Source organism: Ricinus communis, chromosome 7, assembly GCF_019578655.1.
Source record: "Ricinus communis isolate WT05 ecotype wild-type chromosome 7, ASM1957865v1, whole genome shotgun sequence".
NCBI lineage: Eukaryota > Viridiplantae > Streptophyta > Magnoliopsida > Malpighiales > Euphorbiaceae > Ricinus > Ricinus communis.
In genome coordinates this window covers 7,598,822-7,612,909 of record NC_063262.1, presented here as the reverse complement: position 1 = coordinate 7,612,909, position 14,088 = coordinate 7,598,822, and the positions used below count along the sequence as shown (strand labels likewise).

Here is a 14,088-nt window from a genome sequence, read left to right as displayed (position 1 = left end):
TATTTAAAATATTACATTAATTTATTTTGATTATATAATAAATCTTAATTCTGTAATGTATCATACATTAATTATGTTATTAAATCATAAAATTTCTTTAACATATTTATATAAATCTTTATATTGATATATAATTATATAATATTATCTAATCTTATTGTGAAAGTAAAATTAAAACTTAAATTACAGGGGGGGTTTCATTAGTAACTTTTCACTTTAGTTTTCTCATCATTCACTTCCTTAGACGCTTCCATTGATGCAAAAGTCAGAAACTAGAGTAACAGAAACTGACAGCTGAGAGAGAAAGAGTCATAAATCATAATTAAATGAAAATCCTAAAATTCTCATTCTTAAATTTGTACATAATTTAATTTAATCTGAATAATCTCTTTTTCTCTCTTTCTCTCTGTTCGTGTGGGTCAAATATCAATGGCCGACGATGATGCTTCTCCTCTAATACCTCCTTCTCCGATTACCGAACCTTCTGAGATCGACCTTGAAGCTGGCCCCGGCGAGCAAATTCAGTGCCGTATTTGCCTCGAAACTGACGGTAATTTTAATTTTTTTTTCTTTTCTACAGTTTCTCTTAGGTAATTTTGTCAAATTTTTTTGCCTTTTATCTGTGTATTATTGTTATCAGTTGTAACTTAACCTATTGGTGGTTAAACAAATTGCAAACGTAGAGATATATGATATCACTTGAGTCTAAAGCTTGCTTTTTTTTTTTTTTTTTTTATAAATGAGAATAAACTTGTCTTAAAAATTATGTTATGTTTGATTTTGTTTCTGTTAAAATTAAATAAATAAATAAACTTTGTTGCATTAAGGCTTTAATTACTAGTTTTTAGCTTATGAATACCAGCAAATTTGTTGGCTTTTGTTTGGTAATTTTGTTTTAGCAGTGTTTGGAACGTATAAAAATGCAATTGAATTTCTATTTGGTCAATTCTCATGTGAGGAAAGATCATAGGTGCTAGAATTGAATTGAATTGAATAATTTGGTCAAATCTATCTCAAAAGTTACATAATTTTGCAGGAATAAATTAAATTGAATTGAGTTCTTGCAAATGATTTATTAAAAACAAGAGCCATATATATATAATGGACCTTCCAGTTCAGTCACACATTTCAGGCTGATGACATTTAGTGCATACCTTAGGTAGGGATTTTATCGCGCCATGCAAATGCAAAGGAACATCAAAGTATGTACATCGGGAATGTTTGGACCATTGGCGAGCTGTGAGGGTATGCTTCACATCTTCATTTTCTTTCCAGCTTCTGAGTTATTAAATTATCACTTTGTTGTGTGAGCTTAATGATATAGGCCTATTGTCTTTGCTTGCTTTCAATGCAACTGCATTTTGTGAAGTGAGTTTTTTGTAATTGGACTGAAGTCCTTTTGGGAAGGCTATGGACATCTAAATGGTGATTGTAGAAGTTATAGATGTCCTAAATTGGGTCTATTTTGTACCCTGTAATATTACTTAAGATTATTCTTTTGGAAAAAGGATCGAATACCCTCTCCGAACTTGTAGCTCGGAGCCAAATGACTGCAATTTTAATTATTTTGACTAAGATTTGTGAAGTTGATGGCAACGATGCTAATGGTGGTTTAGTAAAGTCGATGGTGGTAGTGGAGTTAATACAGCAGTTGGTATTTTTGTCTTTTAAATAAAACGGAAAAGGATTTTTAAAATAAGAAAATTAAAATTTTTTATTTTCAATATTAAAAATTAATATTTATTTGAATTTTATTTTATTTATTTAATTTAAATAAGGAGCGTGTTAGATATGCTCATAGTTTTCTCAAAGTTTGGATCTATTTCGCCCTTAAATTAGACTTATTTGGCCTTGAGCTACAAGTTCAGGGGTATTTGACCCTTTGTCCTTATTCTTTTTGACACTTCTTCTTTGGTAACATGAAACATAGGATGCTTCCTAAGTGTCACATTCTTGTGTACTTAAATATGTCATCTGCTGTCTTTGCTGTGTAAAATATCTTATGTTCATGCAAAATTTGTTAGATTTACTGATTTTCAATTTTGGTAGTCTTAAGCTTGAACAAAGACCTGATATTCATACTTGGTATAGATACTCTCTTCATGTGGTGGAAATACAGTGTATATGATTTCAAACTTGGTTCATCTTAATAAAGCTGGAGGAACAGTATATTGTTTTAGATATGTTTAAAGGTCTATACTGTGTTGCCTACTTGTAGCCTTTTGATTATGAAACATAGGCCTATATCATGGACAACCAGTCAACATGGAAAGGTTGGTGCTTTGTGCATGAGGTGCTGGTCTTGGTGATCCAACAAATTGATTTCAGATGCATGCCCTCTCCTGCGTTGTTGCATTTTAATTCCAATCTAATCTTTTATGACTTCTCCTGATTTCTTTTGCAATTGTTTTTCTTTAACTTTTGTAGGAAGGGTTTGCATTTGCTCATTGCACAACCTGCAAAGCCCCTTATCATTTGAGAGTTCATGTTGCTGCAGACAGGAAGTGGCGTACTCTGAAATTTCGGTTCTTTGTGACTAGGGACATTGCATTTATATTTTTGGCTGTTCAGCTTGTAGGTCATCAATACCCTATTCTGATTTATCGATATATTTTTCTTGCTGTCTTGTTTCTTTCCCTTTTTCCTCTCCTTTAGAATATTCATTTTTATGTCTTTATGTTCATTGTTTGCAGGTAATTGCTTCACTTGCATACTTGGTGTATTTAATTGATAGTTATCAGCAATCCTGGCTTCGCCATACATGGGGCTTTGATAATGAGCTTAGTTTCTACTATATATGTGGTAAAATGTCCCAAGAACCTGAACTGACATTTATCCGAAAGCTTTTACTGGCATTTATTATCATGATATTTTTGCGTAGCAGTCGATTATTCTTGGTGGACGTTTTTGTTGTTTCCAAGGTTGTTAAACTTGCGAGTTAAGTTGTATGAGTTTATAATATTTGTTCTCCAGGGCTTCCTCTTTCGCTTTAAAACCAGTGATGTGCATCTGTGAGCAACTTTCCGGTTATAATACTTGTTCACCAAATGAGTTAAGACGTCTAAAAATTGACATTTCATAAAAATCGGAGTAAATTTGTGAGTTTATACAGTATAATTGGTAATATTGAAGTCAAATCACAAGTTTACAGGTGAAATTTGAGTTGCTGCAACTTTTGCTGTTTTTTCCTTGATGCAGACAAAGAAAACATCAAGAAAAACAAAATTCAAAGAATCAAAAGATTTAGAATTTTGAAATAATATTTACTATTGCAATACCCAAGGGGTATTTCTGTAATTTCTAACTTTGCTGGAACCATAGTTAAAATTTATTTAGGAGTCTTTATCTTGTTTTAAGTCTGATTTAGGAGTTTTAGTTGGTTTAGTATTTTCTAATTATTATCAGTAAATAATTTTCCTAGTTTTTAGGATATAGTGTTAGGATAGTTTAGTCTATATACCTAGGCTTGTAATAGTTGAGTTTTCAGATTCAATAAACAAAGATTTCCTACAATTTTCTGCTCTGGAATTGTGTGTTTCAATTCTCTTTAGGTGTGACTCCTAATCCTTCTAACTGTTGACTCTTAGAATTTCTTTTTCTTTCATATTCCTCTGTTTCAGAACTGAGTTTTTATGAAACTAGACCTGGAATTCAGTTTTAAACCCACAAAATCAACGTAATTAAGTTTATATAGATCTGACCTACATCATTCCTCCCATTTTCCTATTCTTTCTTTGTTAAAAGAAGAATTCATAATACTTTTATTTAGTACAAGACATATAACTATGTAATTGGATAAATAGATAATATTGTTTCTTGTTAAAATTATAGAACTCAAAAGGGTATAAAAAGAATATATAGCTTAGCTCTCAAAGTAAAAAGAACAAATTACTGTACAGAGTATGAAGTGTCCTTTTGTTATTTTAAGTAGATCATACTACTCATACCTATACAAGGTGTGACAATAAAAGAATTTAAAGGTCATCCATACTTATATTGTAAAGTATTATCCTTTACATATACGTAAGAACAAAGATTCTGGAACTTTCTTTGTTGCAATATAATGTCATACCATGGTTATAGATAACATATTACTATGATATTGTGCTTAACAATGCTGAGGATGATTATTAAATGTAACTGTGAGGACATATCATTAAATGTCTAAGTTACTTTTCATGGTTGATTAAATTTTATGATATTAGGATTCAAGCTTATAAAGCCTCCAACAATTTTAGTTAAAAAAGCGACTTAAACAACCTTGATCGTTTCTACTTTGATGGCAAACATATGAATGGTTGTTTGAATCTCTTATGCTGCTTGCTAATTTAGAAATTGAACCACTTAAACATTATATATAACATATGTACCAAATTGGGAAATTTTCTCATTAAAATCTGTAATAAGTATTGAGATAAAATCAGTGTTGGCATTTCTCAATATTGAGATCTTTGTATTCTTTTTGCCATATCTTAAGTTTTCTTTGCCAGAATATGCAAATAGCACCTTTACAAAAATGTGTGGCTGTACAGGAGCATTGTTGTTTTTTGCTTTGCTGGGGCTATCTGGGTGCTTCATCACATGTTATGATCGAAGAGTTCGCAGTGATTTGGCTCAACCTTGTCGAGAATTATGTCTCTGTTGCTGTCAGCCTGGGTACAACTCTACTGTTTATTGTTTCAAAAGCAGATATATGTGATGATGTTTTTTCTGCTGCTTTTATTTATAAGAATGACAAGAATTAGACTTCTTTTGATTCTTATTTCTTAAGACCTCCTGCAGAGTTGAAGAATCTTAAAAACATTGGGAAGTGTTAGCAATTGTTCTTATAATGAAAACTCAATTAATCTATTCCTAATGCAAATACCTCCTACTATTTTTTATATTTGAAAATAAAAAAGGCCTCTGCTAGTGCATAAGCTTTACCTGGCAACTTAGAAGTATGCTATGATCTATTGCGTGAAGGTTTCTCTACATGTTTTGCTTGCCTATTTTTATGCTGTTAAAGCAGTATAAGGGACAGATGGCTGTGGTAATTTGGATTCTGCCTTTTAGAAAATGAGCCTATCTTTCATCTGCTTATTTCTTACTTGTCAGATGAAGTTTTAGTTCTGTGTAAATTTGTTCAACCTTCTTTCTCCTTCCTTCTTATGTTGTGATTTTGTGTTGAAGAGAGGATGACTGTGGTGAAAAATGTGCTTTATATTAGCCTTTGCGCGGTCCTTTACTAGATTATTAGGCAAATAACAAAATTTAGGGCAAAATAAAATCAGGATATTTGATTTTAAGGTAGTGGATGCTAAACTCTATTAATAGGACATGTGCTCCTATTTCAAATGCAAAAGCAACATGAATAATGCGTACTCGTGGAACTTTTTGTTTTGAACTCGTATCTTACTAACCTGTGGTTATTGATTGTAATGGAACCAATATTGATGATTTACGTTTCCATTTTCTCCTCTTATTTTTGCAGAATGTGTGCAGACTGCCATTTACCTGGCACGCTTTGTATGTGGACTGACTGTACCACTTGCTTTGAGAGCTGTGCAAGTGCTGCTGGTGAATGTGGTTGCTTGGGAGGTGCTGGTGAAGCAGGGCTGCCATTGTTATTTATAATGGCTCTGGTTGTGCTGGGACTATTTACTGTGATTGGCATATTCTACAGTGTTTTGGTAGCTACTATGGTTGGTCAACGAATTTGGCAGCGGCATTATCACATACTTGCAAAAAGGATGCTAACAAAAGTGAGTGGCTAATGCGTCTAGGATCTCTTTAGGTCCAAGGGTCTCTCTATCAAGCTAAAAACTAAACTTTAATTTTAAACTAGTTGGGATCAGTTAAATGGTTTATTTTTCGCTGAAGTCTACCCTACCCTGGTCAGTGCTACATTTTCAGAAATATTTAGGCTAGTTAAATGGATCTTTTTCTTTAAATGTTGTATTAGGTCTATCATTTGCTCCTTTTTCTTCTGCAACATCAGTAGCCTTGCATACTGGGGCACCTACTGGCGTATAATACATATATGATACATACAAACAATCTCAATCCCCCTTCTCTGAAACTTTTCTATCGACATCCATCTAAGTGCACTCAATTTCTTGTCATGCTAATTTTTTATGAAGGTTAAATCTCGGTCGTATAAAATTTCTACTTTAGTTAGGTGCTATTTTGTGGTCAGGTAGAACTATTAGTACACATTCCACTCTAACCATCTTTCTTTAACTCTGTGTTTGACATCCTCGTTACTTTCACCATTCTTCTGTATGATAGAGCTTGGGTATATGAATATGTGTACTTTATAGGACCTTTTCACCTACCAGGCTAATCCCATTTCACCTTCCATAACTGAAATTGCTGCACATATAGTCTATTTTCATGATATACTTGAAATGTTAGCTCTAGGTTGCTTTTTCCATGTTTTCTTTTCTGCAATATGATGTCTATGATTTTTGACATCATGAAATTAGTTGAATTCTGCATGTTCTGAGATTTGTCATATAATTGATCAAGTTTTGTTTTTCATGTCTCAATATTTGTTGCTAAGCGCTCATGTGGCATGTGTTCAAATTTTACTTGACTATATATTGTTACCATAATTGATTATTTTTATATCTTCCTGCTTTGTTAGGAATATGTGGTTGAGGATGTTGATGGCGAGATGACAGGCTCTGATTGGTCTCCTCCTCCTCTCCCACCTGAGCATGTTCAGCAGCTGAAACATCTGGGTCTCCTATGAGTAAAAGGGGCGACGTATCATTGATCACAAGAATAACATACTGTAGAGATGGACTGGTACTCTATTTTGGTAGGTCAGTCTATACACTTGAGCCTTTGAACTTTATTCAGTGCAAATTGTCCTGTGGACTTACTAGGTAAGATAATATCAAAGGCGCTCTGATGTTGTTCAGTTATCATCATAAATCCTCGAATGAAAATTTGTGAAAAGCTTCTGGTATCGTTACAACACTGCCATTGGTACAGAAGAAACTGAAACAAAGTGTACTGATAATTACTAACAAAGATGTTTCATTGTCTATTCCATGTCTGTAATTTATCACAAAAAGGGATTCCCCTCAGGAATATTATCACTATGTATTAAATGTGTTTATGGCATTAACTATTTCTTGCAAGAATTCGTTTGGTATTCTTAAATTGTGTATTTTGGGGTATCTTTCTTAGTGTATAATTTGCTGAATAATTCAATATTGCTACTGCCTGCTTTACTTGTATCTATTTATGGATAACATCTACTTGCATTTTTGGTTAAAACCTTCAGTACTTCCACATCCCTGTATTGAGATGACGAAGAATCCCATTCTGCCCTTCTTCTTGGACAAAAAGATAAGATCAAACCCTGGGACTTAAAAAAGAGTTGTAGCCAAGACATCAGAAGCTCTACTTAAAATGAGTCACAAATTAGTAGCAATATTTAGTACAAAGATGCAATAGGACATTATCATGTCATCCAGCACAGGAGACTTGGGATCATTTTGATGATAGTTCATACTTGTGTGCCATGTGATTTGTCCATTTGTCTCATCTCTATGTGACGATCTGTTTAACTGGTAACATGTATCATGTGGCTATGTAATGCCAGGGGCACAGCTATTGTTTCCTTACTGATAAGTATGCAGGCAGGTGAAGTGACCAAGCAACCACCACCAACTATGTAGATGACATGTGCAGGTTGAAACAAGGCTGACAGGCAAAAGGGCAGGGGGATGGAGGTATTTTGTTTTTGGTGATTTGATTTTTCTTTTATTTTTTTGTTTATTTTCAATTCACAAGTTCTGTTTCGTTAGGTAGATTCTTAGTACATAATTATTGTTTACAGTTCTTATCTTGTGTTTTAGGAATCTGTCTATGTGCCCTTTAGAAAAAAAAAAAGAAAAGAAAGAAAAAGAAGAAAGGAATCTGGATTAGGTACATTGGATTATGTCAAACTTGTATATTTGGCCATTCAGAACACAACAAACTGTAAAATTGACTTCACGCATTGTCTATGTTGATAATATTTCTAATGAAATGTTTGGCCATCCAAATTTGAGCTGTTAGAACTAATACAGTAGGATAAATGAAGACTTTTAGCAATAGCAATCATTGGACATATGCATGAGAGTTTGTGAGACATTTAACTTGGTGGCAGTTCAAGACATTTTCCTTTGGGATGAATCAGAATGCGCAACAAATTATTTAGGAGGACTCGGTTTTCATAAAACTTAGATCATCTCTGGTAAACTCTTAAATTATTATTTTTTATGTTATAGAAAGTATTTTTAAAATTAGAAACTCCAAAAGATTCTAATTCATTTTCTTTTTCTAAAATATTTTAAGTGTCATATTTTGTCGTCAAATTTTAAAAGGAAGAAATAGCTCCTAAAAATATTATTATTATTTTTTTTAATTTTTTTTAAAGTGTCATATTTTCTCTTTTTTCATTATTAAAAATAATTAACTGTTAATTATTTATAATTTATATGAGAAAGCATATAAGCTAAAAATTCACTTATTAAGCTTCAAGCTTTGAAACTTCCCATTTTTTTGACAATACTAATTTATGATTACTAGGTTGCAACTTCTTTATATTCTACTAGATGATAACTCTGCAGTATTGCAGATTTATAATTATTATATAATAAATGAAATGAATATTAATATCAATTACAATAAAATATCATCAAAATAAAGATTATTTTTGTGAAATAAAAATTAAAAAATTTAAAATTTAAAACTAAAATAAGTGCGTGTAGGGGTATTATCAGCTGTTGGAGTGCTAATAGCTCCTATATTTTCACTTAAATATGTTAATTCAACTAAAGCTTAACATAATTGGTGAAATTGCGAGAATTAAATACAAATTCGTAATAAATAATATCTTAAAAGTTGAATAAACAATTTATTAAGATGTAATATTTAAGTAGGGTGATTGGGTTTGCAATTCTGAGGAATTGTTGCTTTAGAAAAAGAGTAGGGATCCTACAGATTCTGAAAACAAATATAGTAAAAAGAATAATAATAAAATTAATAGAAAGTTAAAGGAATTTGCAATTTTATATGGTTGATAATATTAGTAAAAATTATAAGTGATAGGATCCACGTGGCAGAACAGGTGGTAAACAATTGGAAAGAACTGAAAGGGTAAAAATGGCACTACAAATTAGAGGACAGAACTGTTGAATTTGCAATTTGGTTACGGTGGAAAACATATATAATTCAATGTTTTCTCTTTTAAGTTTTTCTATTGACGGATAAAATTATCTTTTTAATAAAGAAAACATTCTCTAATTTAACCTTAATAAAATATAGCGTAACGATAAGACCATCCCTACATTATCCATTACTCCACGGGAAAAAAAATATTAAAAATAATTAATTATTTTAATGTCTATGAGTTTGGTCAGATTATGTCTTTTTATTTTTAATAATTAGTTATAATATCTTCTCAATTTCATAAAATTAACTATTATTATCTTTGTCATATTATTTTGTTAGTTAACCGTTATTTTTATCTAAAATACTAATTACAATAGAAGAATTTTAATATTTTTGAAATTTATTGAATTGTATTTAATAGATTTTTCTGTTTTCGATAATTAATTTTGATACCTCTTCACAGATGCTAAAATAAAAAAAAATTGTAAGCAATAATTTAAATTTTATTAGTGAGATATTAATCATTTTAATATTTAAAAATTAATTACCCAGTTAAAAGTATAAATTACTAAAAAGAACTTTAAAGAAAAATTAAATTTGTACTAAGATGATCAAATAAATGCCTTCCATAAAGTTGTATGAAAAAGTCGATAAGATAATATTCTTTTAATAATAAATCGAGTTATTAACTATTAAGTTAAGTGAAAGAATTATGAATTAATAATCTATTATATTCTTTAGATATATAAATAAATATTAGAAAAATTTATTAAGGATAAATTAGTATTTTAATTTTAGTTAATATTTATATTTTACTGAAAGATGTAATAATTTAACGTAATAAAATGAAAGGATATTAAAATTAATTGTTGAAAAGATAGAAATTTACAAGTGTAGTTTGATAAAACTCAAGAATGTTAGAAGGTGCTTGGCATAACTGTTGGAGAGCAACTAATAGATTTTCAATTTCCAACATCTATGTTAAAATATTTAGTTAACAGATGACTTTTAGGACAATGAACAACTTTAATTCACAAAAATTTTAAATTAGAGCTTTTCACCAACAGCTCCTATAATAAAATAAATAGACTAAATTAACTCTTTTATTATATGTTTAATCTTTATTATTATTTTTAATATTAATTTATAGTGATTTAATTTTTATATTATTACAAAGAAATGACAAATAGATTATTCCTTATATCTTTTCAAAATATTTTTTTATATTTCCTCTTTATAAAAATAAAATGATATATGATAGCATGTTTAATATTTTTACTTATTAATATAAGAAAAGTACTTACTATATAAATAAAAATTTTAGTATATATTATTATTTAATATATAATTAACATGTTTATTAAAATTATAATATTATATTACATATTTTTGAAAATAGATTTTTAATTTAATATTTATATTGATCAATAAATATATAAACAATAGTAAATATAAATAATTTTATTAAATACAATTATCAATCAGCTAATATATTTTTTTGACAAAAAATGTAATAATTTAACAGAGTTAAAAAATAAAAATATAATTAATTATTAAAAATAAAAAGAATACTAGTTTAATGTGATATAATTCATGAATGTTAGAATAATTAACCCCATTAAAAATACCACCATATTTATAGAACCTTTTCCATTAATAATAAATTGAATATCCTATAAGTTTCACTTTATGAGAGCACTTGCATAATAATTTCCCTTATAAGTTTATTTTGATATTCTTCTTTTCCTTGTACATCAGTAAACCTGTCTTTGATTGGGAGGATACATAAAGACGAAAATAAAGAAGGGAGATGGAAAGGATGCATTATTAGATGTACTCTGTAATGTTTGGTACTCGTTTAACAGGGACGAAAACGACTGATTTCTTTACTTTTCTTTATTGTGTTGACTTTAAAACCTTTAGTAATAATTAATTTTTTTTGACGGAAAATGAAATATTAATATTTTTTAAATTATATCCAGAATGAAAAATCTAATTTAACTGATAAAAGTATTTATTTTTAAAAGTAATATTTTTTTGAATTTGAATTCCTTTTTTCATATTAAATGAAGTTTACTTTTTCAGTAAATATAAAAAGATAATTATCTCCTATTGTTTTTACGGCTTAGCATATTAGCCATTCCATTAATATAAAAAATAATTAGAGTATCAATTATCATTAAAATTATTTCAGTACAAGCCAACAGAAATAAGTCATGACCAAAAGATCAGAAGTGAACTTGATTTTTTTATTTACTGAGACTTGTAAGAAACAAATCTTTCTGTGGTTCATCTTTATATATATATATATATATTAAATTGCTATGACAAGGAATGACCTTATAACAATACTAAGTGGATAATATCTCTCATCTCTACTAACTGATTTCTCAATTTTGTTATTGTTATCACTATTTATCCTTGATGCTGTTATTTCACTAATCTGATGCTTTAAATGGAATCATTGGCCTTAAAAACACCTACTTGGAGCTTACCGGCCGCCGAAGAAGTCGTTTGGGCGGTGAACGGAGGAAGAACATTCTGGCAGTGCCGAGCTAAAAATTGCTTTTTGGTTGATATTCAAACAGCGAGATATATGTTTTAAATTCCTCAGCTAACGATCTAGTCATCCATAACTCTTGAGGAAATTTTATAGTAGATTATTAATAATTTATTAAACTAAGTCACCGTCCATAAATTACATCTCTAAATTGTGTATGGGTAGCAAAATATGGTAAAGTGTAGTTAATAAATTAATTTAATGAATTAGTGTGTTATAATTATGGTTGATTATGGTAATATCAGTAAATATATACATGTGATTGATGTTGAACCAAAAAATATTTTCGTGGATTGATGGATGATTATTAGTTGATGGATTGCTTGGGACATAACCATCTTCCATGCATCAACTTCCTATTTTTGATGCCTCACGATTCTCCTAATTCAAATATTGTCGGTCACCATTTGAGTCGTTCATGTGAGATTGATTGCTAAACGTGTTAGAGGCAGATTGCTTCACATAGATAAGTTGATTGAATAAATATAAAATATGCAATTGTTTGATTTTTAATTGTATAAGTAATAAAAGGACTTAAACTATATTAATTTTTAACTAAATTGGTGCAGTTTTTACCGGATGTAAACATATAGCTAATTAATGAGCTAAAAATAATTTAAAAATAAGTTAAGAATTTAAAATTGAGCTGTAAGTACGCAATTATAAATTAAGAATGTGAATTTGACCTATATGCATGTAATTAATAAGCTGAAAAATGTGAAAATGAACTTAAAGTTTAAAATTATGAGCTAAATTACTATAAGCTAAGAGTTATGGATGCGAAATATGAGCCTAGAAACTAATTGCAATAAAAATAATGCTGAAATAGTAATTAAAAAGCTTCAAAAATTTGATTCCATAAAATAAATGACTTGCAAGATACAAATAACTGTTGAGAAACATTTGAAAAGTTACTGTAATGTAATTTACAAAAAATAAAAATAAAAATAAAAATTTGATTCCATAAAGTAAATGACTTGATGTCTATAAATTAGTACTTGTAAGTACACATACTGTTCTTATAGTAAAAGCAGTAAAATACCTCGATGTCGATTTCCTAATGAACTATAAGGCCACTTATTATAAAGACTAATTATCTACATAAAAACACCAAAAGTAGATTTAAACACTCTAAAATAATATTTGAGAGAATAATATTCATAAAGTAAAGTAACTAAACAATAAATAAATATACGATGCAAATACTTATGATCTAAAACTATATGATGAAAATAGTATTTAGTGTAGCCATTTACTTAGTAATTCCCTTATTTTAACATTAAGCATAGATCTGACGAATAAGATGGCGATGTTCATTTTCTTTTAATTACTCAAGCTAATGATGCAACTAAAGTTTCTTATATCAACATAGATTGAAGCAAAGATGACATCTCTAATATATTCACCGAAATAAATTTTCGTAACAATTACTATCATTAAATTGCAATAATAACCGAAACTAATAAAGATATAAAAGTAAAACAATCATTCATCAAATAAAAAGATAACAATGTTCATAAATAAATAAAAAGGATAAACTAAACATTTATTGGTCTAACATATTTAATGAAATGGTCATGGTAATTAAATAGAAAGACATAAAAATAAATTAAAAGTAAAAAGCTTCCTCGAAATTCAGAATCCTTCGAGGTAAGAAGATGATTTATCACGACCGAATCTGTGGGCCAGTGACCGGCACTAGGGAATGGATTGTTTAAGGCCACCAAATCCCGTAGTAAGTCTGACCATTCATTAGCTCAATCAAATTTCAATCTGGATTCAAACCATTAGCTCTATTCCACAATTAACATTTAGCCATTAGATACTACATATTTAATTCGGTTTGCCAGCATAATTTGTCAAGACCTGAATTTACATGAAATTACAAATGAGAAGTCTGAAATTTCTACTGCGGAGATTCTAGAATTTTAAAAGTTAACATACCAATAAAATCAGTTACATTTAACCCGAAGATGAAGGAATCAGGCTGCTAGAGGAAAAGAACTGCAGAAAAACTAGCAACAATTGAAAAACAGTTAAATTAAGACTAGTCTCGAGAGTAAGTTAAAATCATATATCCAAAAATGAATACAATTACTTCAGTAAAATATTTGTTTAATTAAAATAAAATACTAAGTCGTGCAAAAATACGTGTCATGCTATGCTTCTGTAAAATAAAATAAATTTTACATACTACGGGACAGAGTACCTTAGTAGAACCTTAACCCGTAACACTAACAGTCTCGATTCTCTCATTCCAATAGAACTGGCGCCCAGAGAGCGAAGCTCGACCAGGGTCCTTAAATCCAGTCTGGTCACTTAAATTTCCAATAAGGTCGGCGCCGAGAGAGCAATGCTCGACCAAGGACCTTTAC

General features: G+C 29.6%; 1 protein-coding gene across 5 annotated transcripts; it reads left to right on the top strand.

Annotated features, from left to right (window-relative positions):
• The first annotated feature begins 226 nt into the window (after positions 1 to 226).
• Positions 227 to 11,048, top strand: LOC8263582. 5 transcript variants are annotated; one of them, XR_001536301.3, is made up of 9 exons: positions 227 to 550; positions 1,160 to 1,245; positions 2,428 to 2,574; positions 2,694 to 2,802; positions 4,533 to 4,656; positions 5,474 to 5,744; positions 6,629 to 6,809; positions 7,635 to 7,727; positions 10,912 to 11,048. XR_001536301.3 is itself a non-coding variant. In XM_002533881.4 (7 exons), the coding sequence occupies exons 1-7, from the start codon at positions 430 to 432 to the stop codon at positions 6,734 to 6,736; spliced, it is 966 nt and encodes a 321-aa protein (XP_002533927.2). In that variant the 5' UTR covers positions 227 to 429; the 3' UTR covers positions 6,737 to 7,223. The 5 variants fall into 5 exon arrangements, 1 of the variants encoding a protein (XP_002533927.2); XR_003080881.2 differs by lacking the exon at positions 10,912 to 11,048 and adding an exon at positions 7,854 to 8,042; XR_003080880.2 differs by lacking the exon at positions 10,912 to 11,048 and having other exon boundaries at positions 7,635 to 8,042.
• Positions 11,049 to 14,088: the final 3,040 nt, after the last annotated feature.

Coding starts and splice junctions, on each gene's coding strand:
- LOC8263582 (XM_002533881.4), top strand. CDS start 430: ATGGCCGACGATGATGCTTCTCCTCTAATACCTCCTTCTCCGATTACC. Junction 4,657..5,473: donor CTCTGTTGCTGTCAGCCTGG/GTACAACTCTAC, acceptor TTATTTTTGCAG/AATGTGTGCAGACTGCCATT. Junction 5,745..6,628: donor CAAAAAGGATGCTAACAAAA/GTGAGTGGCTAA, acceptor CTGCTTTGTTAG/GAATATGTGGTTGAGGATGT.